This window comes from Nesoenas mayeri (assembly GCF_963082525.1).
Source record: "Nesoenas mayeri genome assembly, chromosome: 8".
NCBI lineage: Eukaryota > Metazoa > Chordata > Aves > Columbiformes > Columbidae > Nesoenas > Nesoenas mayeri.
In genome coordinates this window covers 29753461-29779455 of record NC_137554.1, presented here as the reverse complement: position 1 = coordinate 29779455, position 25995 = coordinate 29753461, and the positions used below count along the sequence as shown (strand labels likewise).

Here is a 25995-nt window from a genome sequence, read left to right as displayed (position 1 = left end):
CGTTACTGGTGCTTTTCATATCCCCACTAGGTGCCCATTAGTTGTCAGGTAGAAAAGCAGGATATTTGTGACAAGTGAAATCCCAGGTTTTAGAGGTCAGAACCAAGGTCACTGTCACATATCAGATATGAACCCCAGCTGCAGCCCACCAAAGTGCCTGATTAAACAGCAGAAAAGCAGGTAGCCAGATATTGTCTGATGGATCCCACAGCTTTGGGAATAACTTCTCTTAGATCTGAAGACCTGTCTTACCACTCTCAAGGAAACATGCTAAGGTATATTTATTTCCCAAGAGCCAAGAAGCATTTAGGGAAATAGGTCTGAAAAATGCTGTTATTACCTATCAAGCTACAATTTCTGTAGCTATCAGCTGACAGGAAGTTCCTGCAGTTGTCAGTTCTATTTATATTTTGATAATTCATCGGCATGCATATGAAACGGAAGTGAAGAAATCTGAAAGGCTTTTGGGCAATGGCTGGGGGCTCCTGCTGACTGCTCGAGATGAGCAATAGATGTGGACCTGCAAACTGATTCTCAAGAAGCTTTAAGGGAAGACTATTTAGAGACATGTTGGTAGGAAGCATTCCCAAAACATCAGTTTCCTACTCCAAAACACTAGAATGATTAGAGGAAAGGACCAAGGAGAAGCCTAAAGACTCAAGGGCAGAAAGAATGAGCTGATGAGTTTACAAATACTTGGAGAGTAATTCTTAGAAATCTCAAGAGATCCCTGTCAGTAAGGAATTAAAAGAATTATAATCAGGAGGTAGCAGATTGCTTGTTTTGACATGCAGCAGGAGCTGGCTCTGCTCCTACCCAGTCTCTGCATTACATCTCTCTTGTGCACCCCCCAATACCTCCCCATTTTAAGAGTGGCATGCTACTAAGATTTAAACAACCTGGGCAAATAGCCAGAACACTGCAACAAACAGAAATCTTAAGTTATGATCAATATACTGGCTGCTGATTTCCACCAATTATTCTATAATACTTACTACCAACACAAAGAAATGGAAAGACAATTACAGAAGAGCCACATTTCAACAAAGCTCCCTCTTACCAACCTGCAGCTCACACATATCAACTAAATGAACAAATTAAAGAAAGAACATCTTCTGTTCATTTTCCCATTACTGACTCAAATGCCATAAATTTCACACAGCAGCCCCACAACCAATGCAGACAGCTTGATGAAAATGAAAAATTGCCAGAGTCAGAACAATGTCTGGGCACCTCACCTCTACTCGTTTAATATCTTCTTCCAGAACACTTAGCTCCTTCTGGATCTGCTCCAATTGCTGTGGATAAGAGAAGAGGAGAAGTTTAAATCAATCTGCACTGCAAGATAAATGTCAATCTTTTCAGAGAGGAACCTGAACTATCTTAATGGTTACACAATTCAAAAGTCACTGGGCAGAAAGTTCATATGCGTAGATTAACATAAGTGTGCACATAACCCACATTTAAGACAAAGATGCTATTGTGAAAACAGTGCAAAACAAGAACATGAGGTAGTTTGATATCAAAGACACCAACATTATTCAAAGTAGTACTGTTATGCTCCTCTAGTATCTTCCATGCAAGGCATCTATAACTGGTTTCCAAACACAAACCACCACAAAAGAGACAGTCATCATTCCACCCTTTAACAAAATAGAAAATGCTTTGCTAAAAAGTATCAAGAGTACCTCTCTTGCTAGCAGTTAACATGCCAACTGCCAATTTCAAATCATTGACAACATTTTTGGATTGACCAAAACACCTCTTATGATCACAAAGAAATTTGCCCCTGGCACCAAGCAAGTGCCACATGGCATTTGTTTCAAAGGTGAGACACTTACCTTGGATGACACTATAACCCACAATTTGAGGGCTGCTCCCAAAAGGGTCCACAGGGAACTTCCTCTCTCACCAGCCAACATCCCCTTTCCCTTCTGTGTGTCACACATAGTATTTTTTCAGGTTTTTGCAGTTACTTTTCAGTCATTAACGTGGCTTCACTTATCTGTGAAGCCACACACTTGGGGATTGTTCACACCTAAGGAAAAGCATCACTGCTTTCCAGCTCTAATTCCCACCCACATTCAGCAGCACATTCATCCCACCCAAACACATGCAAAGCTTAAACTCAGCCTTGCAGGGCTCCAAACATATGCTTCTCCAGGTGAAAGCTCCAAGTCTGGCCCTAAAGTAGACAAAACTTGGCTCCAATGCAAATCTGGATCACTAAGATGCACAATTCTAATGGATAAATTGAGAACTGGAAGCCCATCTGACTCTCCTCAACTCACAATCAAAGTCTACAGACAAGAAGCACTGTGGCATTTAACCTAAAGCTGTTACCAACTTGGCAAGTCCACCAAAAGCTTATTAAGCACAAAACATTCTCTAAAGGCCAGACAAATTTGTCTTTTTGAATTTACAAGGGAATCTTGAATTGCCCAAATGCAAAGCTACCTGTATTGCAAGATGTATTACTTAGTGTGACATATTCCAAGAATATTTGGCAAGCTGCTCCCAAAGACTTATTCAACTTCAGTGCTTAAGCTTGATCCTTTAAGTGGCAGGAAGTTTTGCTTAAACAAAACCACATTCACCATGTGCTCTGCAATAGATAACCCACTATTTAAATCTACCTTTCCAACATATAGAAAAAAAAGCTTCTGTCCCTGAAGACAGACAAAAGGACTGCTGGGTTCACACCTATGTCTAACACGGCTTCTTCTTCTTTGGAATGAGATGACATTGTTTTTGCATCCTAATCTCTCTACTCTGAAGATTTCCATTTATATTTAATTTGAGTCAGAGACAGCACAAGTTTAATGGTTTAAAACCAGACTGCCACAGATAATTTACAAACCACTACACCATAACAGATAATTCCATTTTCACTTGTGAAACCTACAGCAAGAATAGCAGGCGGTGCTGTAACTCCAAGATTAGTGATAAAGTTAAGTGACATTTGCACAGCACCGGTCCTGCCCGTACTCAGCTCTAGCAGACAAATACCATTAGTCCCCCACTTTCATAAATCCCATTTAAAAGGAAGTTACAAAACCACTTAGTTCTAAAATTACAGCAAGGATATCAGCTGTTCTACAACATACTGGCTTACAGTCAAACTGGACAACTGAAAAATAAGTGACAGTTGTTGCCGTCACATAAATAGGAGATCTTTTCTACAGGAACAAGAGCAGAGACCTTCTTATTAGCCAGCTTTTATTAACTATTACACAGAGCCAAAAGCACAGGCTTGGGAACTTCATTTATTAATTTTTCCTTCCATTTATACTAAGACAAGCAATTTGAACCTACCATAAACTTATCCAATAGTAGCAAGTCTAAAAACTAGGCAAGTGTGTTTCATGCTTATTTTAGGAAGAGTCTTCTCATACTATCAGCATCGAATGAATTACTAATGCCCACACTGAGATTTTTTTGGTAGTCTGGCTCAAGTGTTTCATGGTTTAGCTTTAATCTGTCAAAGACCTTAAATCAGTTCACATTCATTCCAATTAAACTTTGAAAAATGAGACTACTGATTTATAATTGCCAGCCACTGAGGGACATTTAAGGAAAGCTAACTGAATTATAGTCCTTGCAGTATATCCAGATTTATGGGTCCTTAATTTGATTTTCACTATGTTGGGCACAGAGAGCAAGTCAAGTCCTGTCCCAATGATGGGCAGAATCACACCTGTCAAGCTTCAGATTAAGTCAGCAAAAACTCTTGGAACTAACACTGAAACGTCCACTAAAATAGAAGCAAATACTATAAACTCTCTACTCAGATGCTTTCCCAGAACTGAAAAGGCCAAGCGGGCAAGGAGAAGGCTTCAATTCAATTTAAACTTCATCACTCCAGCTCCACTGAGTGAACTACAATAAGCAGGTGTATAACATTCTGGTCCCACATTTCACACACACAAACGAAAAACAACAACCTCAAAACAGGCAGCATTCCTTATAATGTCTGGAAAAGGGATTTCAAACATTCAAGTCAAACACAGCTAGGAAACATAGGCTCTCATATTGTTTTTAGGTAACCTTTCAGACCTAAAGCCCTTTCACAGCCACAAGGTAATACCCCCAAAATTCTCTAGTTTGAGTATGAAGCTTAGACATAGAGCTCATCAAAGAATTCTCAGCCCTGGACTATGTGGATGAAGGGAAATCCCCTGGTTAAGAGTTGCTCAGAGACACCCCACCAAGCTACTGAATTTTCACATAAGGGTAGAAATACTCATTTGAACTTACACATTGCTCAACAGCAGGTCACTGTCAGTTTGATTACAGCTGGCTATCTACTAATGAGGCTTCAACCTTGGGCATCCTGTTTTTCCTGGACCAAGGGCCCCCTGGGAGGCAGTGACTTCATCCTTTGTGTTAGTACAGCACAGACAACCACCAGTCCTGACTGGGTCTCCTGGTGCATGTTCTAAGTGTTTGCAAAAAAGCTAAAAGCTCAGCAGAGCCTCCCTGTGACACAGAGACAGCCTAAAAAACAGCCCAGAAAAACACATGAGGGAGGGAATCATATAGCCATGACCAACTGCCTTTCCAAGTCTAGATAAAGCACAAGCAAAGAACAGCAGAAGTTGTTTTCTACACACACAGCCATCGCATCAATCAGGACAGGGTAAAAAGTATAATCTGTCCAGCTGAGGAGAATAAATCAGGGAGTCTCTGTAGATAATCCCCTCATCCTATCCCACAACTCCATCCATCCAACACAATTTCTTCACACTTCTTGTTCTTCCATAAACTACTGCTCCAACAAACTTGAGTGCAAACTCACATGGTCAATAGCTGAACCTCTCCTAAAGGTACCCAGTCAAATGAATTACTTCCCAGAGAACTCAATACCTCAATCACAACTCTACAACAAGTAAGATCCGTTTCTCTCTCTAGAAACCAGTGTTATTAGGTTGGTGCAAAAGTAATTGCAGTACCAGACCATGAATTTTAAATCATAATTAGGCTCAAACACATCTTTATTCATCAAAATAAGAACCATTACAGTCAACATGTTTTTGCAAACAATAAATAAGTTTGTTTATTCCTATAGCATAAAAATCCCTGCTTCAGGATTTGACAAACTCTTGGAAAGCATTTTTGGTATCCTGCTGGTTGTGGAAGTGTTTTCCCTGTAAAACATTGTTGAGATGCTTGAAGAGGTGGCAGTCGGTTGATGAGAGGTCAGGAGAACATGGTGGATGAGGCAAAACTTCGTAACCCAATTTGTTCAACTTTTGAAGCATTGGTTGCACAACATGTGGTCAGGTGTTGTCATGGAAAAGAACTGGGCCCTTTCTGGTGACCAATGTCAGCTGCAGGCGTTGCAGTTTTTGGTGCATCGCATTGATTTGCTGAGCAGACTTCTGCAATGTAACGTTTTCACTGGGATTCAGAAAGCTGCAGGGGATCAGACCGGCAGCAGAGCACCAAACAGTGACCGTGACCTCCTCTCGGTGCAAGCTTGGCTTTGGGAAGTGCTTTGGACGTTCTTCTTGGTCCAACCACTGAGCTGGTCATTGCTGGTTGTTGTATCAAATCCACTTTTTGTTGCACATTACAATCCCATTGAGAAATGGTTTGTTGTTGTTGCGTAGAAGACAGCACTTCAAAACGACAATTTTTTCGATTCTTGGTCAATTCATGAGGCACCCACTTATCAAGCTCTTTCACCTTTCCAATTTGCTTCAAACGCCAAACAACCATAGAACAGTTGATGTCGAGTTCTTTGGCAACTTCTCATGTAGTTGTGAGAGGACCAGCTTCAACAATTGCTCTCAGCTGTGTGTTCCCACCTCCTGTTGGTCACCACTGAGCTCCTCATCTTCAAGGCTCTCAAACCACCACCGCACTGTACATTCGTTAGCAGCTCCTGGGCCAAAGCTGTTGTTGATGTTGCAAGTTGTCTCCATTGCTTTACGACCCAACTTTGAACTCGAATAAGAAAATGGCTCAGATTTGCTTTTTGTCTAACATCATTTCCACAGTCTAAAATAAATATAAACAGCAAGTAGTAAGTCAGTAGCAAAGAAACAAAGCAAGAAAAGCGCACTGAAATTATGTATAACATAACCACATTTATTTAAGAATGCATCCAATATCAAACGTCAAATTTCAAACATGCAAAAATTGCAATTACTTCTGCACCAGCCTAATAATTCTTGTCTGTATCTGGGTTTTCCTTCTATTATTGCTTCAGATACAGAGTCTGTTATACAGGGCAACTATGGCAAGGAAACCATCTTCAGAGCTTAGAGAGAAACTAGCCTTTTAAATTAATTGCAAATCTGACTTATTTTGACATAACACTTCACTGTCACAAAGCCTCTGCACAAGTGGAATAAGGTGCGAGGTTTGTTTCAGTATGAAGACAGGAACACCCAAATCTGTGCAAGTTACTTCCATTGGCAAAATGAGGCATCCAAGCCTTTTAAACACATGGGCAGTACACCTATAACAGATTGATCTGCAGGAAATATTTCTTCCTTGATCGATACTTCCTCCAAATGGTAAATGTTTCCTCTTAGCTGGGGAAGACCAAACAGAAAGGTTTGAGAACAACATCCTGGTTGAGCTGCTTAACACACAGAATTCCTAAGGGTAGGAAGAAGGAGGTGCCTGGCTGATCAAAAACACATTTTATATCTTGAGTTTTCCTGCCCCTTACTTAAATCCTCCTGTTTGGGTTGCAGGGGTGATGCTTTGAAGGCTTACCGATAAGGTCTGATAGAAAAGTGTCACAAGAGAAAGATATCCAGGACAGGGAACAAAGCTGTCTAAACATGTAGATTAATCGCCTTAGTGTTTAATACATCACTGTATCTGCTACTTCGCTCCTAGTATGAGGTTGCCCCCTCTTTTTCTTTGGAAAGACCTCTCCACTGCAGTAAAGAGACTCAGCTATTATAGACTGATGCTTATATGATAATCTCTGGCTCGCTGCTCATACACTAACTGCATCCTTGGCTTATCATCCCTGCAGTCAGAGCTCACGTCTCTCACCGAGTAGCTTAGAAATGCAAATAGATTTAAAATACCAGTTATTTAAGTGCAGCGGATAGGAAAGAGATTACTATAGCTATAAATTCACCTCAGGAGTCCTGGAACGTAATCAAGACTATATGACAACATAAGAGCATGACTGACTTCTAGTTCTGTCACCTCCTCTTGCTTACTCATTAGTTCATCCATGTGTGTATGCGCAGAACAGTAAGACTTGACAGGTGAAGTGATTAACACAAGGTAATGACATCCCTGGAGAATTCATGCTTATAATTCCCTGCAATTATCCCACAATAACTAATAACTCCTCATATTTTCTGTATTTAACATGCTCACAATATGCAGTAAGTGAAGACAGCTGGATAGATACATGCATTTGAGGCTGAAAAGAACGATGATGATTCTGAAATGTTGAGCAGGGCTCAGTGCCACAAACCTCAGACATTTCAGGATGACTTCTCTGTCCCAGGATGTGCAGCAGCTGAAAACAGCCCCCTTACTTTAGCAGACACAAAAAAGGTCTTGTTTGTTAGACATGAGAGACTTAATATGAAATTATTAAAAAGAAAAAGCCCACAAAACAAAAATAAAGGGAAAGCCACCAAGAGAAGCATGAATGCATCTGGGGAATATCACCTGTATGTTGTAGAATTTGATTTGTGATACTAATCATTAAGCTCAGTATCCTTCAGTAAGCAATGGTGCTACTTCACAGAAATAACAAACATTCTCCATCAAGTAGCTGAGCTAACAATGTTTTAGGACAAAATATACATGATATATATAGTGGTGTCTAACTTCATTTGGTATCATTCAAATCCCTGACAAGATAGTTAGTAAGCCTTTTTTTTGAGTTGAGTTGAAATTATAAAACCAGGGAGAAATGTTTGTATTAACTGATATCAGCTCTCTTGCTGAGCATTCAAGATGAGTGAACTTGTGATCATAGAAAAGTTAAACTTGCACAAATACTTATGCAACACAGCTAAGCTTATGGTATCAAAACTCTGGCATGAAAATATGAATTTAAAAAGTCACAGCTTGTTACATTTGGTTTCCTTTGAAAAAAAACAAAAACAAAACACAAAGTCAAGTACTTCATTATTAAATGTGACCTTCCAGACTCCTTGAATCTTTGATTTCAACAAAACAGACTGCTGGATCAAAAAAAAAACAAAAAGAATGTGCATTAAATTAACTGTCCATACATATGGAAAGGCACAAAGCCATGCTAAGTTTGCCTTGGAGACAACCAATTATTTTGGATTATCAATACATTTCTCCCCTCCGAAAGAGTCTGGTATTTTGTTGAAAAAGTATTTTCATGCTTTAGCCGTTTGTTTTCAATCTTTTTCAAAGTAAGGTTGTTTTTTTTTTTTTTAATATTACTATTGCAAAGAATATGGTTTATTTTTGTCATATTGCCATAGGTTCAAAACAAAATATATAAACTTAAATGAAAAAGGACTTGCAAATACCTTTGTGCAAAAAACATGCAGTAGATTTCAGCTTGAAAGATCAATGTTTTGGAAAGTTATGAACAGATCAAAACAGGATTTTTAATAGAAACTTCTGCAGGTGCTGAACCTCACATTTATCTTCTAGAGAAATGATGAAAGCACAAGAAAGAGGCATTTGTCAAAATACTTGACTACAGCAACATTCTGAATTCTTAAGTACAAGGCTATAAAGATACAGCTTTCTTCCAGCTCTACACTCCCTCCAGTAAGCTCAGAATTCATCATTTCATGAAGGCAGGAGAAAAAAAACAACACACAACTTACGAGTGAAGTAAGTAAGAAGGGTTACAGGTGGTTGACTATATACCCTGAACATATTATAACATATTATACAGGCACAATAAATGTAAGGCAATATGTGTATTAACTAACAAAGTACCTACTCTCCGTGTAAGAACCCGAATCATGTAATAAATAAAACCTGTTAATAAAGTCATGTAATAAGCTATATTCAGAAGCATATTAGGAAAGAGAGTTACCAGGCAATTCTACATTCCTTTAAACAACAAAAGATTTGAATCAGGCACTCTCAGCCACATACAAAAGCAGCTTTATTTTAATTTATTAAGCACTTTGTTGCAGTTATGGTTTACTGAATGAAATTGCAATTGCCCTGCAGTTATCTTTACTAGAACCAGGTTTGGATTAGGAAAGGAAAAATGGGCTAGTGTTCCTCTACATAATAAAGCCTGCTCATTTGACTCATAGCTGTGGTCAAAACATCACAGAAGTGTTCCAAGGTCCACACATGTTCCTTCAATTCCATTCTTTCACCTATTAATAACATTAAAAGAAATTATGGTAAACTCCGAAGCACCAACTCGCTTAATTTTCTCTATGGGTATAGCTTGACTGCTGAAGACAGATTTTGATATCTTTCTAAAATTGTCCTGGTGACTGGTCTGTATTTTCTGTGCTTCTAATGTTTCTTATCTTTATAAGTAAAAAGAAAGATTGTTAGCAGCAAGGCTGACAAGGCCCCGTTTCCCTCAAAATAAATGACAAGGCCAGACACTAACCACTATGGCAAGGACAGAACTGACAGGCCTGCACAAAAGTCTTTGGAGATGTGACAGTTGGCATTTCATGTTGGAATATAAAGAGAGGTAAGAAATAACATCAGAGGAAGTCCTGGCAACACAGGGAACACATAAGCTGGGACAGAGAGGATCTGAAATAAGCTACATGGCCCAAGAGGCTTCATGATGTTGCCAATGTCATATTCAGAGCATCTGCAGCCAAATTAAGTTTCTTTAGCCTCAAAGGAGAGATGCCACCCTTGGACATTATTAGTAAAACAAAGGGCAGATGTAGATTAGATGGGAAAGGTTTCCCAGGTGCTAAAAGACATAGTCAGAGATGGAACACAGTGCTACAGTAGGTCATAAACCAGAAGCTATGCAATTTCCCTTCCCTCCATCCTTCCCACTCAACACATGCCAAATAAAGTAGGTGTCAACAGCCCCTCCTTCTGTGAGAGTTACTCCAACTCAGTTTCACCCAGGGGAGGAGAAAGCAAAGTCATCATTGATTTTATTCGTACTGTCCCAAAGAAAATGAAAGTAGATATTCTAAAGATCTGAGAGCTACTTGTAAACTAAGCCATCATAAAATAACTACATCGGCATTCAAAAAATGAAAGCTAAGAGATACCTCAATAGTTTTGAGCAATACTTGTGTCTTTGCTGTTTAAGCAAAATAAAAGAGTAATACATTCCTCCTTTTCTTTTTTTTCCAACCATGAAGGACCAAACAGGTAGTATGCTTCATGCTAAACAGAATCAGAAATGGAAGCGTGCCATTTCATCGTCACTGACATCTGTAGATAGCTAAGATATTCTCCTATGTACATTCTCCTTTGATATTTAGGAATCCTAACCATTAGTATTTTCACCACCTCTCACTGGACACTATGCCTAGTAGGTCCAACTCAGCACATGTGGCTTTATCTTGGAGTCAAGTTTTCCCCTTGGTTAGTTCCTTTCCATCGCTGCTGTTGGTTCTGGTCAGAAGGCCATGGGGATCTGTTGGCGGACAGACTCTGAACAACTTGCTTTGGGATGGCTCCACAACCAGACCCTCAATCCATTCAGGAAAATGCTTATTACACCCATTGCCCTTATATAGTTCAGGTTACACTGATGGGTCTTATATTCTTCACATCTTTCATTAGAAGCCATGACCTCCAAAAAAGGTTGTCCTTTTGCTGTTTTCACAGTTGTTTTTCTAGATTTCTGGGGTATTTTTAGTACTAGGGGTTTTGCATTGTATTACATTATAAATTATAAGTCCCAAATCATGAAAGACTGTGTAGGTGATTATGGAAACCACTTGAGACACTCATTTTCAGTCAAATACGGAAGGAGTATAGAATATTTGTTCTTCTATGACACAGCATTAGTCATGGCATTTGATACATGAAAAGAAAAAATTTCAGAGTGACAATTACCCTCCTTCCCCATCACAGAAAAATCTCGTTTCAATAATTCAATGTACATTTACAGTGGGGAATCTCTACCCTCAAGTTCCCTTCTTCCCACATGCTTCACGATTGTGAGACAAAAAGGCAAGCCATTTAAAATTGAAGCTGTCACATGTAAAGAGATTAATTTTCCTTAAAACCCACATGTCCTCTGCCTGAGATTTCCCCAAGCACATCCTGCCTTTTTCTTTGTAGAGACAATGTCAGGCTAATATATCATTTAAACAGAAATTTAAGCAGACATGAACTGGTAGAAAGCAGACGACACCACCTCACCCATGGAAACACAAAGCAAGTTACCTCTCTTTTGTTTCTTCTTGCAACTTTGAGAAACTCCATAAGGATCTGCAATTGGGCAGCATGGGACTCCTGTAACACAGTAAATAAGGAACATTCCTTTTATACACAGAAATCCACACAACACAGAAACAGCTTTCACTGAGAGGTGAGGAAGAGAAAATAGCTTATTAAGGCTGTTTTAAGAACGGTAGTATTACTTTGCCTCACAGGTTTTAAGGTTTTGTTTGGTTCACAGCAATTTTTTGCATGAAGACAGAAAACCTTGTAACAGCCCTTGTTGGTGTGTTACTGAACACTTATTAGTAAGTTGAAATGCTTTTCTGTGTTTTTGGCCATAGCATCTGAAATTCATTTTGGAATACAGGTTCCTCACAGGCTCATCTTCGACCTTGGAAGACTATTAGCATCCACTTCATGTTTAACATACTAAAGCATTAAGTATTTATAAGAAAAACACCTCACTTCAAAATCAACATTTGTATTTATGTAAAGAGATTACTGCTGAATATTTCTCAAGAGTGGAAGACAACAGTAAAGTCACTGACGAAGCTAAAACATCCTTTTCCCATCTTTCCATAATAGGTCATTTACCTCGACCATTGGCTTAATATTTTCACCCAAACTGGCCAAAATTTGACAGGGTAAAATAAGAGAAGCACAAGGGGAAAGAAAAATAAAAACTACATTCCAATATTAATGTAGCCCTAATTCTATCCCAGTATCGTGTGGTTTATTTTAACAACCTACCAAAATATTCACTATTAAAGGACTGTGAACATATATTCAAAGAGAACCAAGACACAGGAGCATGCAGAATCCATTAAAGACAGGTGAGACAGGAAAAGAGATGAGGATACAAGACTACAAATTTGTAAGATTATTTTATTCCTCATCACCCTGTGATGATAATGAAAGTGAAGCAAGTAAAATCAGAAAGGAAAAATGTTTTAAAATTGTTCTTTAAGTGTCAGGCATGGTTTTGGTTTTTCATGTGTTTCTTTGGGGTTTTTTGTGTTTTGTTTTCCTTGGTTGGTTGTGGTTTGTTTTTAAGGCTTAGTATCCTTAAAAGATATTTCTTCTCAGAAGCACCCATATACTCAGTCCTGTGCCTTCTTTTGTTTTAGACTGCTCACAAATGACAAAAAAAGCTTCAGGGAAAAAAAGAGGTTTTACTCTTAAGTTAGAAACCATATTCCCACCACATCTTCACTGAACCACAACAAAAAATTTATGTACAAGTCCCCATGTGATACAGTAACAAAACAGTTTTGCTAGTGGTCAGTAAACATATTATTGGGTTACTTTCCTTCCATCAGAACCAGAAGTTCGGTTAATACTGACTCTGCAAGAGTGAATTAAGATAAGCCATTCCCAATACAACTTTTCCTCATCTGTTTTAAAGAACCATCAAAGTCCAACCTCCTACCCAAAGCTCACTAGGCCAAATTTTGTAATCCAGTTTGAGAAGATCTGGTTCTCCTAACTGGAAAATGGTCACTTGAGACCAACAGCATGGAATGGCCAAACACATGAGAACTATCTCAGACTAAAAACATTTTAGTTAAATCATAGGAACAGCCTGCTTCATATTGTATAAATCCTCAAACCAGCCTGATAAGACATTTGAACTTTTCTTTCAAGCATTAAATACTGAGAAAAGTCTTCAGGCATGGCAGTCACTCAGGTTATATCAGTTCCAGTGAAAACTAAAAGATGGAATTTTTTTCACATGTTCATTGAGTTTATTCCTTAACCTATATATTTCGGACTTCTTCCTGCTTATTACCAAGAAAGATCTGACATTTACTTGTGCGATAGTCAATTAGCAAACATCGTCATATGCATTTCTCTGTTCTGCTAGCCAGTTTCTCTTATCCTTTTCCATTTTCCCTGCTTGTTTATACAACCCTGCCAGCAGCAACACTACAAGCACATTAAGGGCATCACAGTCAAAATGTTAGTTTTGCTACAAAGGTCAGTGAGATGAACAACTTTTCAACACTAAAATGCAAGACAAAATTCTCAGCAATTAATTCAGTAATTGAATCTTACTTCAAGAAGATAAAAGCACGAAAAAAAAAAAGCTGCTAACTTGTCAATGGTGTTCATTTAAATAAGATAAGAAAGTTCTTACTGCTTCCAACTGCTTCTTCTTTTGCACCAGCAGCTCCAGCATCAGGTTGACATTGGCCAAGTCAAGATTGTCTTGATCAGTTCCCAACAAATCTTGAATTATCTGCCACCTGTGGCCATTCTATAAAGAAAACAAGAGACATTGGAGAGAAAGTGGGTTCAAGTCATTCAGAGCTACATCCAGCAACAAATCTCAAAACCAACAATATAGTATTTCATCTCTCGGTAAAAATTTCAAAACCATTTTCAGGGATCAAAATTCCCAGTTCTCCCACACGTACAGGATATAAGTCTTTCATCCTGCTGTGTAAATGCTTATCTTATTTGGAAGATATTTGAGCTTCTGGTGCTGCCACGAAGCGATTATTTCACAGTCACAATTTTATCTGATTTGTGCCCTACTTTCTGAGAACATGTTTCTATGGGAAGAAATAAAAAAACCCATGTTTTTTCAAGCTGAGTTGGATTACATCTATCTGAAATACTGTTAAGTGGCAATAGCTTTTAATTTTTTTAACAAATAGGTAAAGCTCTCATGCTAAATTCAAATGGAAGAAGGTAGTATCAGCTTATCTTTTCTATTCTCACCTCCCACACTACTCCTCTTAAGAGCATTTTCACGGGAAATGTGTGAGCAGGAAAGAAGATTGAGCTCAGCAGGATGATCTTCTCATTCAACCTGCTAGAGGTGAGGATTCCTCAGAGATCCAGCTACTACCATCCCTCCCTACAGACTGTCGGCTCTTCCCATTGCCAGGAAAGAGTAAAAAGATCAATTAAATAAATAACCTTTTAGCACAGGAAAACCAAGATAACAGGTTAATGGTACTATAGCCTTACATTACAAAGCCTCAGGAACCAATAGGAGCAGCTGTATGGTCTTTAGGCCTTCCAAGAAACAAAGCTTGATTTTAAAAATCCTGCCCTATAAAAGCTATGATACTAGCTCAAGATATTCAGATTTGTTAGAACTAGAAACGCCATTCAGTATAAACCAGACATTTCCTAAGAAGTACTAGTAGCCTGTTTGTATTGGCTAGCTTAATATAAAATATGTAACATCCATATACACAACTTTTTACACAGCCCTCAGCAGAACATGTGGAAACCATACAGGCAAAAACCCAGTTTCAAACTGAAATAACCACATACACAAAAATACAATTTTAAAGACAAAAATATTTGACACAAACTTTAACACAGTAATGTACTAGTAAACTGTACTAAAGAGTACTAAAGTACTCTGAAAGCTTCAATGATACCATAACTTGATTTCTTAATGAGACAAATCCATGACAAAGAAACAGTGTGTTTGCGGTAACATGTATCGAGTGACTTCTCTTAATAGCAGAAGTAATGCAAGAGGAGAACAGGCACATTAAGAGGCCAGTACAACAGCAGAAGTTTCTCTTTTCAGAGAGGTCAGTACTTTTTATTTGCTGCCACAAGGTAGACAATGCTGTGTTGGACATAAAGTCATGCTAGATGTCCACTTACTGGTTGTTATCTAACATCAGTGCATCTACAGGCAGAGTTTTGAAGTGTGTGCTATAAGAAAGAAGAACCTGTTTCCAATAAATTACTGTACATGTCTTCAGGTCAACTGTGTGCATTTTAAACCAGGTATGGTATACGCATATTTTATATTGAATATAAAAGCTTAGCGTGAGTAAATCAATGAATCCTTAAAGCGTGCTCTTTTTATAGCATACAACTGCTGAAAGAATTAGGGATTGTGTTGCAGAAGCCAAATTGGGTTTTATACAGAAAAGAACAGGGGGTCCTTGATTTTTAATATTAGTTTGCAATCTTATTTACGAATTACAGAAGCCAAGGAAGCTAGACATAGCGAGACAAATACACAAGTTTCCTGGTTAATGTCATATAGTCTATTTGATCTTAATGTACAAGAGCATCCGCTGCTGCTGTACAGGGCTTTTAATGAACTGGGAACACAGATCATGCTCTGATTCTGTGACATTAAGTAAGCCTAGAAGATATCCAGGCAGTTTTCTCTGGGATCGGAGCCAGAATAGCAGCACTCAGAGTGCACCCTTCTCCCTCTTGTGGCTGGTATTAGCTTTCCTCCAACTTCCCTGCAGAACACGGCTTCTCGCACATGACCAGACAAGCCTGTGGCACTTCTAATCATCCATTACTCTCATTGCAGCTGTAATTTCCAACACTGAATAAAAATTATTACCTTTAAACAAGTGTGCTTCCGTGGGTAGTTTCCCAGGTTATTTTCAATACATCATATGACACTTAGCTACGGTAACACAGCTTGCCTCTGCACACAGATTGCTGGCAGGCGGAATGAGAGTTAATAAGGTTGAAGGGATCTAGTGCCACTGATACTGGTATTATTCCCACATAAAGCAAGTTAAAGCATCAGCTCAACAGTGTAATTTCTTCTAAATTAAGCCACATTATGACAAGTGCTGTACAGAACCATTAAATAAATATAAAGTAAAAAAGTTGGAACATACGGTGCTACTCACTGAATGGTCCAGTTTGAGTCTTTTCTCCTCAGATCTTTGCTTCTGTTTAAGAATAAGTTCATTAACTAGAAACATAAATAAATAGGATGTCAGAGTTGGATTTAAAGTTCACAAAAAAGTATGAAAAAGTCTACCTCAATATTTTTACTTTGGTTATTAATTCCACAGTAATTAAGTTAATTCCTCAGTAATTAAGACAGTAGATGTCTCAATTTTTTTCTCACCAATTTACTCCTTTTTTTTGTGAAGTACATGAAAAATACTTTTAAAAAACAAATCATCAAAAACAATGCCTACACATTCCCCAAAATGCTTCAGTTCCTTTTTCTAAGCACCCATGGTTCTTTGACAAAGCTTTTCAACTCCAAAACAGAAGTATATAACAGAAGAGCACGAAGGAGATAAAACATAACCTAGTTTACTACAGGCCAGAAACATGCTCAGCAAATAGAACAACTTTTTCCCTTTAATTACTATGTGCATTTTTTAAGGTATATTTTCACTACTGTTTTATTTCACACTAATTCAGTGAATGGTGCAAAAAGAGATAACCTCAACCCTTTGCACACACATAAACAAGTTCTGCCCCCCTCCTCATGTGTGTTTTCCCCCACAATACAGGTGTGAAGCCCCGGAATGTAGGTGTCTGGCTTTGGCACAACATGCTTGGATCTAAGTCAGGATGCCCATTGCTAAAGCATTCCTTGGCTACTGCAGCTTTTAATCTATTTACTATCAAATGGATACCCTAGCACATAAAATCCACATTTGATTTAATTTTGATATTTCATACCACAATGTGTTCCTTCGATATTTTCTCCGCATAATGAAGATTTAAACTCTATCTCTAGTTAGGAAGATTTCCCTCCCTTGTTTAAGAAGAAATCAGTTAGGATTGCACATATGTATGCATACAAGTATTTTTTTTCTGTATGTGATTTACACACATACATAAATCACATGGACTTCACTGCAGCAGCCAAAATAGTCCAATACATAATTCAGCCTCCCCTCCTTCAGTGTCCTTGTTTTGTAAACAGGGCATGTTCTTGATTATTAGACAGACAACAGTGCAAGAAAACGCAAGTATATAAAGAGATTCAAATGTTTAGCCACTAGAAAAACATCTTCATTTTGCTTTTCTTAGTATGCAAACAGCAGCAAGTCAGTCTCAGTGCTGTAACTCACATACAGAACTGCTGGAGGCAGTGGAGTATTAACAATTCATACTACTAACCACTTTTTATATAAAAGCCACAGTAGACCCAAGGGCTGACGTTTGGATTTTATTTTCAATATCCAGAAGCTGGTTATTTCTAGGCCAAATTTACAAGTGCCTGCCTTCCTTAACAACTAAGATGTTCCTCGTTCAAGGAAACATAGAGCTTACCTAAGAAGTTAGGATAAAGATGATCTATGTTGTCCACAACATAATTGCATTTGGGACATCTGTTATTGTCCTCCAAGCTCTGGTGAATACATTTATAGCTGTTTAAAAACAAAAAAAGAAAAAAGAAAAAACAAGTGAGCAAACATAGAAGGAACAAAATATAAACACAGGGTAAATAACATCAACCATTGATAACCTGTGTGTTGCCAGCTGCTTCATCAAGATCCTACAGCAGAGGCAAAATGTTCCAACATGAACTAAGAGTGCGCTATGGCAGAGGGACAGCAAAGTTTCTTGGCCAGAATTACCAAAGGTATTTAAGTACATACAACATTTGACAACATTGCTCTGTTCTTTCTGAATAAAGACATTGGAATGCCTCTCATCTTGGACTTTTTAAAAATGTTATGGATCACAGGATAAAATTTGCTACTTGAAGAAGTGCTTTAGGCTACTGAAGTATTACTTCTTGTAAAAGGTAGGTGATTTATTCCTAGTTAATAGACACCATAAGAGTATAATGAACACGAGACATTAAAACATCATGGTTCAACATTTATTCCGATCCCTAGAAGAGGAGGAGCAGACAATTCCACACCTGCCCCTGGAGGGCTCTTGTACTTCTGCACTCTCCATATGTCAGACAGAGATAACACACCAAAACACAAGCGGACTTTGGGTGAACTCAGTACAATAGAAACAAGTCTGAAGCATATTCTCTCTCCAAAAGTTTGAGAATTGCAATAGATAACATGCAAACCAATTCAAACAGTATATGGTCTTGCAAAAGGCAAGAAGGACCTGCTAACACCAACACTGACTCACATGACTTCTACAGACGCAGAACTCACTGCTTTGCCTGGTCACAGACATCTTCCACTGTCAACAGTAAGGTGACAAACTGTTCCGAGTCTGGGCAATGGATGCTACCAGCAATTAATGAGCATTTTATTTCTTTACAGAGGAAATACAGTAGCACAACTTCTTTTGTTTTTAACACCAAGATTTTTTTTTTCATCTGACTGGTGCTCATTATTAAAAATTTCATTTCAACCTTTTTCTTCAGTGCAAGGACAGAAGAATAACAAAAACTCGGAAGGAAAGGGATTCACAGTAAAATCAGTCCACACATGCTCCAAGAGGTGGATATTTTGCACGATGCAAAAAGAAAACTCTTACCAGAAACTGTGTCCACATTTCGTCATGTAGGCTTCTTCAATCATATCGAAACAGATTGGACTGAAAACAAAAGAAAAAAAATCAGATCTCTATTATTACGTTAAAAAAAATGAAGGAAAGTATTATTAATTCAAAGCAGACACCTAATCAAGCTTAGGTAATATTTTCTGTTTGTAAAATGAAAGAGGACACAAAATTGCAGCAGTAACCAGCCAGTATAAAGATCAAAAGGGCAATCAACAGTTCTTTGAACTCGGAAGTTTGCTACAATTAGAAACCAGGTAAGCATTCACTTTTGAAGCTTTCAATAGTTGCAAACCACCCAAACAAAGCCAGAGTACCTTCAACAAACAAGGCTGCAGAAGAACCTTCAAACCATCTGGTACTAGGTCTCAAAACAATGTGAAAAAACCTGGTTTTTACATGAACAGATATAACGTATTTATAAATGACACTAAAAATAGTTGATCATTCCTTTTTTTCAGCCAATAGCTATCTATAATTAAAAAAAACCCACAACACAAAGAAGCAGAGCAGAATAGAAATAGTAATGATGTCATGAGAACAAGAATTAGTAAGCAGGAGGAGAAGGAAGGTGCCAAGGAGGGGGTGTGCCTGCAGAACACTGTCAGGCTGCAGCCAGGGCTGAGGCTGTCAAGCATGGTGTTAAAAAAAAAAGAAACCAAAGAGAACAGGAAAAGTAGAATATGGGACTGTGGAAACAAGGGCTTTTGTTTTCTTCCAAGTCTTGTTAGTGAGCAAAGCGCAGGCAGCTCTCCAGGAGGGATCGCCAAGGACCAAGCAGGGAGCTGAAGCATGTGCAGGAACCTGAGCAAGAGACACAGGAATCCAGTGAGACAGGTAGAGGAAGAAATCGGTCTCATCATTAAGTGGCTGTGACATGTTTGAAAGGAAAATGAAACACAAATGAAAGGAGGGATATATCTTCCAGTGACTCCTAGGGCTGCTGTCCCTGACACCTGGTAAGATAATGCTACCACATAGTCTTCTTCAGGTCTTGGCCAGCTATCCAGTGAGATGCTGGGGACAGCAATGTCACAGTTCTGCACATATCACATGTACCAGTTGGGTCACAAGCTTCACCCGGCTTTTAAGCCCTTGCAGAGATCCAAATGCTCTCCTCTCACTCCACACCGATCTTACTTCAGTGAGGTTTCCACCAGCACTTGTTTTCTTCAGGAACAGCTTCCTCCCACCTTCTGCCAACAAGGCAGTTCCCACAGAATGAGCTGTTAATAAACTGTTAACAACTTCTGAAAAGCAGAAATATTTTTGAATCCAAGATCAAAAAACCCAGATCAGACTGCAATAAGCAGCCAGGGGAGAGGAGCACCTCAGTTTATCCCCTTGTTAGCACTCCGCAGAAGTCATTCCCCCTTTCTGCCATCCATTTTAGAGGGTACTAACATTTGTTGTCCCAATTAGGCATTTAAAAATAGGAAAGAGGAAACACCTCTTAAATAAACACTTATTTTTAAGCCCATCAAGGGGAAGCTGTAGCACCTGCCAATGCAATCTCCCTCTAAATGACCAAACTGGAAAACACAGATGCATTGAAAGGGTTGTCCAATCTCACATACAAACCAGGGTGTCTTAAGTATTTTACCAAATCATCTGTGTAACCACAATATAAAGGCAAACTAATCAAACCAGAAAGCTACTCTCTGAATGAACTGAGTCACCAGTTCTGCTCCTCAAAAGAAGCCTCTAAATTAACAGACACCTTTCCCTCTTCCATGCTCGCAGACTTTTGCTGGACATTCATCTTGAGTAGCATCAACTTCGGAGGTTCAAATCACTACATCCGAGTTAAAAGTGTTTTTAGTTTCAAGGCACTGTTTAGAATAAATAAAACTTCGCCAACAATGGTGGATTAATAAAAGGAGAATTAGGCACCTTTGTACTCTACTAGCTGGCCTTTAAAAAAGAAAGTCAGAGACTTCTGGTTATATGCATGCCTGAGGCTGGTTTCTTCCCACTGGTGATGGGCAGCTTAAATTCTTTGCCTTTTTCTAGTCACACTAACATAGTCACACTCTCTGTATCATGCTAAAAACTGCTACTTCCCACAGGGCCCGATGTGTTTTTTCCAGCACACTCCTAATGCCCTGCCTCTAAAAAGAACAACAACGAACAAGGCTGTAAGGCTCCTCTGTCTGCAACAGGACACCACAAATTAGAGCACAAATAGGAAGATTACCTCCTAACATGACACTCACCCAAGACCACTGTTCCCAAACTTATTCTTCTTCATACTAGTTTGATTGCAGAAGTGACAGAGCCAAAATAGGTGAGAAAAAGCAATCAGAGCCAGCAAACGCAGCCATTCAGTGCCAAGGTCATCGTTAACAGAGCCTGAAGTTTCCATTAAGAACAGTTTCCCCCCAAATGCTCACTGATTTACAAGTGGAAACAAGATTGATGTCTTTTAATACTGACCAAAGCCAAGCTGGCTGTAACACATTGAAGTTGCTCTGCACCAGTTGTTTTAAGTTAATTTAACACAGAGGGAAGGTTAAGAAAGTACTGGAGCGATGGGGGCTTGAGATAGACTACAGCTTGTAGTACACACCAAAACTGAGAAGCACCAGTGTGTTGAAATCAAGGCTTCTCCGCATGAGACAGCTCTTATTCTCCATTTGTCTTAAGCAGCAGAAGCAGGTAAAAACGATGCATATTACTTCAGCAAACCAAAAATATCACTGTTCTTTACCAGATACTGATGCCCTATTTACTATACAGCTGTTTGTTTTTTAATCCAGCACTGTGAAGGCTTACCATTCTTTCTCTATGAGGTATAACTCAAACATTTTAAAATCATTTTAACCAAGTTCATACCTCTTAAGTTTTGACAGCTGTTTTCAAGGCACCTCTCAAGAGTGCTACTGTCACCTTGCTGCTATCCAAACACCTGGCTAAAGTGGTCACTGAAATCTAAATACATTTCAAATTTCCTTCTGCTCTGCAGCAAACAAGACCCATTACGGTTTCTCCCTCCTATTCTGCACCTCTTTGGTCTACGAAGAGAGCAGGACTTGCTGCAGGCTCTGTTCTTCACAGAGAAGGTGGTCAGGTTAAAGATCATGGCCATTACTATATATGTAAGAAGATGATCAAATAAAACCATGGATTATAAAACCACCATTGTACACAGTACGTAAACAGCTCACTGTGTTTTTAGTTGGTAGCCTCCAGGGTTAATTTGCAGCATTGCTAACTGAAGAGGTTTGCCAGATTACAAGCACCTGAACAACTACACTCAGCCCACACCTGACACTAAGAGGTAACCAGTCACCTGAGGAAAAAAAAAACACATGAACCTGCAAGTCCACCATTAAGCAAAGCACACAGCCCCTGATTTTGCTGGGTGTACCTCTCCAGCTCAGCATGCAACATCCCCTCTTCTCTATGTACTGAATTCTGCCTGTGCACTGGCACAAAGCAGCCGCTAGAGAGACAGCCCAACTCACATCCCCTTCATCCAGGGAGCACAGCAGATAGACACTGGTTTTAAAGGGGTTTACACAACCACTAATTGAGAGGGCTAATGTAAGACCTGGGAAAACCATAAGCAATTACATTGCTGGACAGCAGAAAATCATCTGATTAGAGGGTTCCCTTTCAGATGCTCTCCAGGCAAGTGGAAAGAGGCCTGCCTACACCAACAGCACAAACTACCTTTAAATTCTACATCCTGCACTAAGAGAAACAAAAAGTTTCCCCTTTCACAACAAAATTGTCCAGTCAGTTAGATCTATTTGCTTTCCTGACTAGAGTTACACATTTCCAGGCAGCAGCTGATACACACCACAAATGGTACACACTTACTAAATGTTTCACAACACAGACTAGCAACCTATGCCAACATTTACATTAAAGCCCAGGCCTCACACTGCTGAGATAGCACTTCCAGAAGACAGGCAGGGAGGTTGCACATATTAACACTATTTACAGGATTTCCACTTGCACCTTGGTGTTTGAAACTCACCCAAACTTCTTTACTCTTTCCCACCTTCAGTCTGGTACAGGCAGAATCTACCACTGAGCTTATGCTGCAGCTAACAGCAACCCACAGCCCATGCTCAGGAAAATTAGCAAATGTTCCCTGCAGCTGGCAGCATCTTGAAAGTGTCCTTAAAGAAAAAAAAAGCATATGGAAAACTTCTGCTTCTCACACTGAGATATACAAAACTTGGTTAAATCAATTAAATGCCCCCCACACACATACACCCCTCTGTCTTGGACATTGCTCAAAATTCCAGACTTGCACAGTTGAGTTTACTTCTGTACTACGTAACTGTATTGCTAACTGAAAAAAACAAAGAGGAACACTATAATTTGAAGCTAGTGATAATAAGCAAGAACAAGCCCTACAGCCCACAGAAATACACAGTAGTTAAGAATCCAGGGACGTTAACTATAATTTCTGCTCTTAAAGCTTCTGACCTGCAGTTCAATATACTCAATATCACTCTCTTGTAAATGGTAAGAGGGGGACAAGAGAAGATATTTTGCCCTGATTACTACTCAGTGATTTTTTCCTCTCACTTCATGCAGCCAGCAGCACTCCTTGATGAGGAGAAAACAGCTAATTACATGTTCTCCTCAAAGCATACACAGTAGTTACCCTGCAGGAAAAGAAAAAAAACAAAACCAAGAAACTCAGCTTTTTGAACTGTCTTTAAAATATTTCAGCTGGCCTACAAACTTCTTACAAGTGTCATTTCCCTTCAAACACCCTAATTTCTATGACAGACAGCAAAACGGGAAATGACAGCTGACCAGGAAGGGATGGGGAGCAATGGTTGCAGAGGGAACAGAGGGGCTCAAGCATCTGCAATCAAGTTATCCCCCAACCCCTCATCACCAACAGAAACCCACACCACATGCCCTTAAATCCACCTGATGTGGCCTAGAGCATTCAGCCAGGGCAGGACATCAGCTGATTACTGCTGTGTGTCCTCATCCCAATTCTGCTGCTGAGCAAACACTACTTAGAGTAAGAAGTAGTAATTATTATTATTACTTATAACTAAGAAGAAATAGTTACTGTTTTCTCTGCCACTAACTTTTTAGCAGCTTCAGGTTCTTGCTTTAGCAGCAGGGATATTTCCTACCTATTCTGCTAGACAGGTTACAAAGCTGTAAAACCACGTCTACAGGTTTTTGAGAAAACACCTGTCCTCTGGAGTTGCCAAACAACCAACCCTCACCTATAAGTCACAGCTGTCAGACAAAGTAATCTTCCTTTTTTTTTTAATCTGTTTCCTTCCAATACATAACTTCCCTACAACTTGAGCTTCTCTCCAGTATCTCCTCACTGCTTGTTTCTCAGATGCAAATGTTTACCCCTGCCTTTTGTTCTCACATTTTAGTATATTCAACCAGCTATAAAAAACAAACACTTCTTAAGTTAGGAGGCTTGAAACCCATCAGCTACAGGGCCTCTTTAAAACTGCAAATTACCAACAAGCTCCCAAACCACACACAGCAGAGGGCCCTAGTCTATGACTTCTGCTGAAAGACTATTTCCAGCTATGAGCTGCAGCCAAACATTAGAAGGAAAGCACCTCAACACCTTCAAGAAAAATCTTTATCCCATCACAACACCAAAATTTCTCACCCATCTGGCTTGAGGTGCCAGAGGGGCACAAACCTTATTGCCGTTTCAAACTAGCCAACCTTTCCCAGCATGGGAGGCAAACCCACACCAGCTTTGTTGGATTGATCAACCACCACGAGTCCCCTCGGATCTCCATCCACAGGGGCACAAAATCCTCTGCTGGCTGCTCTTGCAGGGGCCGGAGCGGGGCAGCGCAGTGGGTCCAGAGGAGACCAGAGCCCCCCCGGTCCACACCCAAGCACACAGGAGGTTTCCTTGCCATCTCAACACGTTATGAGGAAACATCTCCAGTTGCAGGTCCTTTCTGAGAAGTTGTGCTGCTCCGGCGCGTACCCAAGGAGGAACCTGCCGGGAATAACCTGATTTGGCTTAAAAAACACAAGAGAGGGTGAAACCAACACCGCTACACAGGGCCAAACGGCAAACAGGCACAAAACGGGGCGAAAACACCCCAAACCCCTCGAGGACAATTAGACGCACCGAAGCCTCTCAAGCCCCAGGGAGCCCCCGCGGTGCCGCTCCCGGCTGCTCCGTCCCCCGCCGGTGTCCCGCACCCCACGGCATGGCGGCGCCGCGGGGGCCGCTATCGCGACACGTATCGCACTCACCAGACGAAGTCGTTGCTCTTGTCCTCGTAGGAGTTGATGAGCCCGTTGCAGAGCGGGGTGAACAGCGGCCTCTTCCTGCTGCTGCCGCCGCCTCCCGCGCCGCTGCCGCCGCCTCCCGCCGAGGAGCCGCCGCCGGGCCGCGCCGCCGCCGCCAGCCGGGCCAGCCCCGCTCCCGAGCCCGACACGGCGGCTGCCACCAGCACAGGCCGCGCCGCCGCCGCCTGCGAAGAAGACGAGCCCGGCGCCATGGCCGCCGAAGAGGAGGAGGAGGAAGAGGAGGAGGAGGAGGCCGGGGTGGCGGCGGGCGGCGCGGCGGGGTGCGGCGGCGGGCGGCTGCCCGACATGCCGAGGCCGGGCCGGGCGGAGCGGGGGCCCCCGACGGCGGAGCGGCCTCAGCGCATCCCCGCGCGCGCGGCGCCGCGAGAACAATAAAGTTCGTTCACAGAAAAAAAATAAATAAATAAAAAAATACGCCCGCCCGCGCGGCGCTTGTTCAAGCTTTATTGACAAGCGGACAGGCCGACGCGCATGCGCGGGGCGGGGCCGGGCTCCCCGCGGGGCGGGGCGGCGGGATCCGCGGAGGGAGCGGTCGGTGTGCGGTGCCACCGGGGGTCCCTGAAGGGCCGAACTGCGCTGCGCTGTGCTGTGCTGCACAGGGTGCTGTCCGCTGCAGCTATCGCCTTGGATGAGATGCAAGCGATAGGACCTATCGAGAGGAAACAGCCTCAGACTGCCCCGGCGAGGCTTAAATTGGATCTTGGGAACAATTTCTTCTCGAAAAGAAGAACGTCGGGCGTTGGAACAGGCTGCCCAGGGCAGTGGTGGAGTCACCATCGCTGGAGGGGTTTAAAATACACGTAGATGTGGTTCTTATGGACATGGTTTAGTGCTGGTGTTGGGTTAATGGTTGGATTTAATGATCTTAAAGGTTCCTTCCAACCAAAACGATTCTATGATTCTACGTGTATCCCGAAGAGCAGCTCTGTTTTTGCCGGGCTTGAGCCAGCTCTCTGCTGCCCAAGGGAATCCTGCTAGCCAGGCCCACAGGCTGTTCCCGCTTCCCTACAATAGCCCATGGTTTTACAGAAGCAAGGGCAGACTGCTTTCTGCATAAGGTAACGGGTAAAGTGTTCATGAACGATGCCACAAATATGTTTCAGGTGTTAAGGGAGATGTTGCCCACAGACCCAGACTCTTACAAGCCAAACCGAAGGGTTCGTG

At 40.7% G+C, this 25995-nt stretch overlaps 1 protein-coding gene across 3 annotated transcripts in view; it reads right to left on the bottom strand.

Annotated features, from left to right (window-relative positions):
• Positions 1-25575, bottom strand: part of COP1 (COP1 E3 ubiquitin ligase) — a 125454-nt gene extending 99879 nt beyond the window's left edge. The window contains exons 1-8 of one of the 3 annotated variants that reach the window (XM_080348362.1): positions 24775-24829; positions 22532-22676; positions 18523-18582; positions 17344-17441; positions 15942-16018; positions 13454-13573; positions 11320-11388; positions 1239-1298 (exon numbers count right to left, since the gene is read on the bottom strand). In XM_080348362.1, the coding sequence (XP_080204488.1) occupies positions 1239-1298; positions 11320-11388; positions 13454-13573; positions 15942-16018; positions 17344-17441; positions 18523-18566 (468 nt within the window). In that variant the 5' untranslated portion in view covers positions 18567-18582; positions 22532-22676; positions 24775-24829. Of the gene's footprint in view, positions 1-1238; positions 1299-11319; positions 11389-13453; positions 13574-15941; positions 16019-17343; positions 17442-18522; positions 18583-22531; positions 22677-24774 lie in introns of all 3 variants that reach the window. The other 2 variants (XM_080348360.1, XM_080348361.1) reach the window with 2 other exon arrangements.
• Positions 25576-25995: the final 420 nt, after the last annotated feature.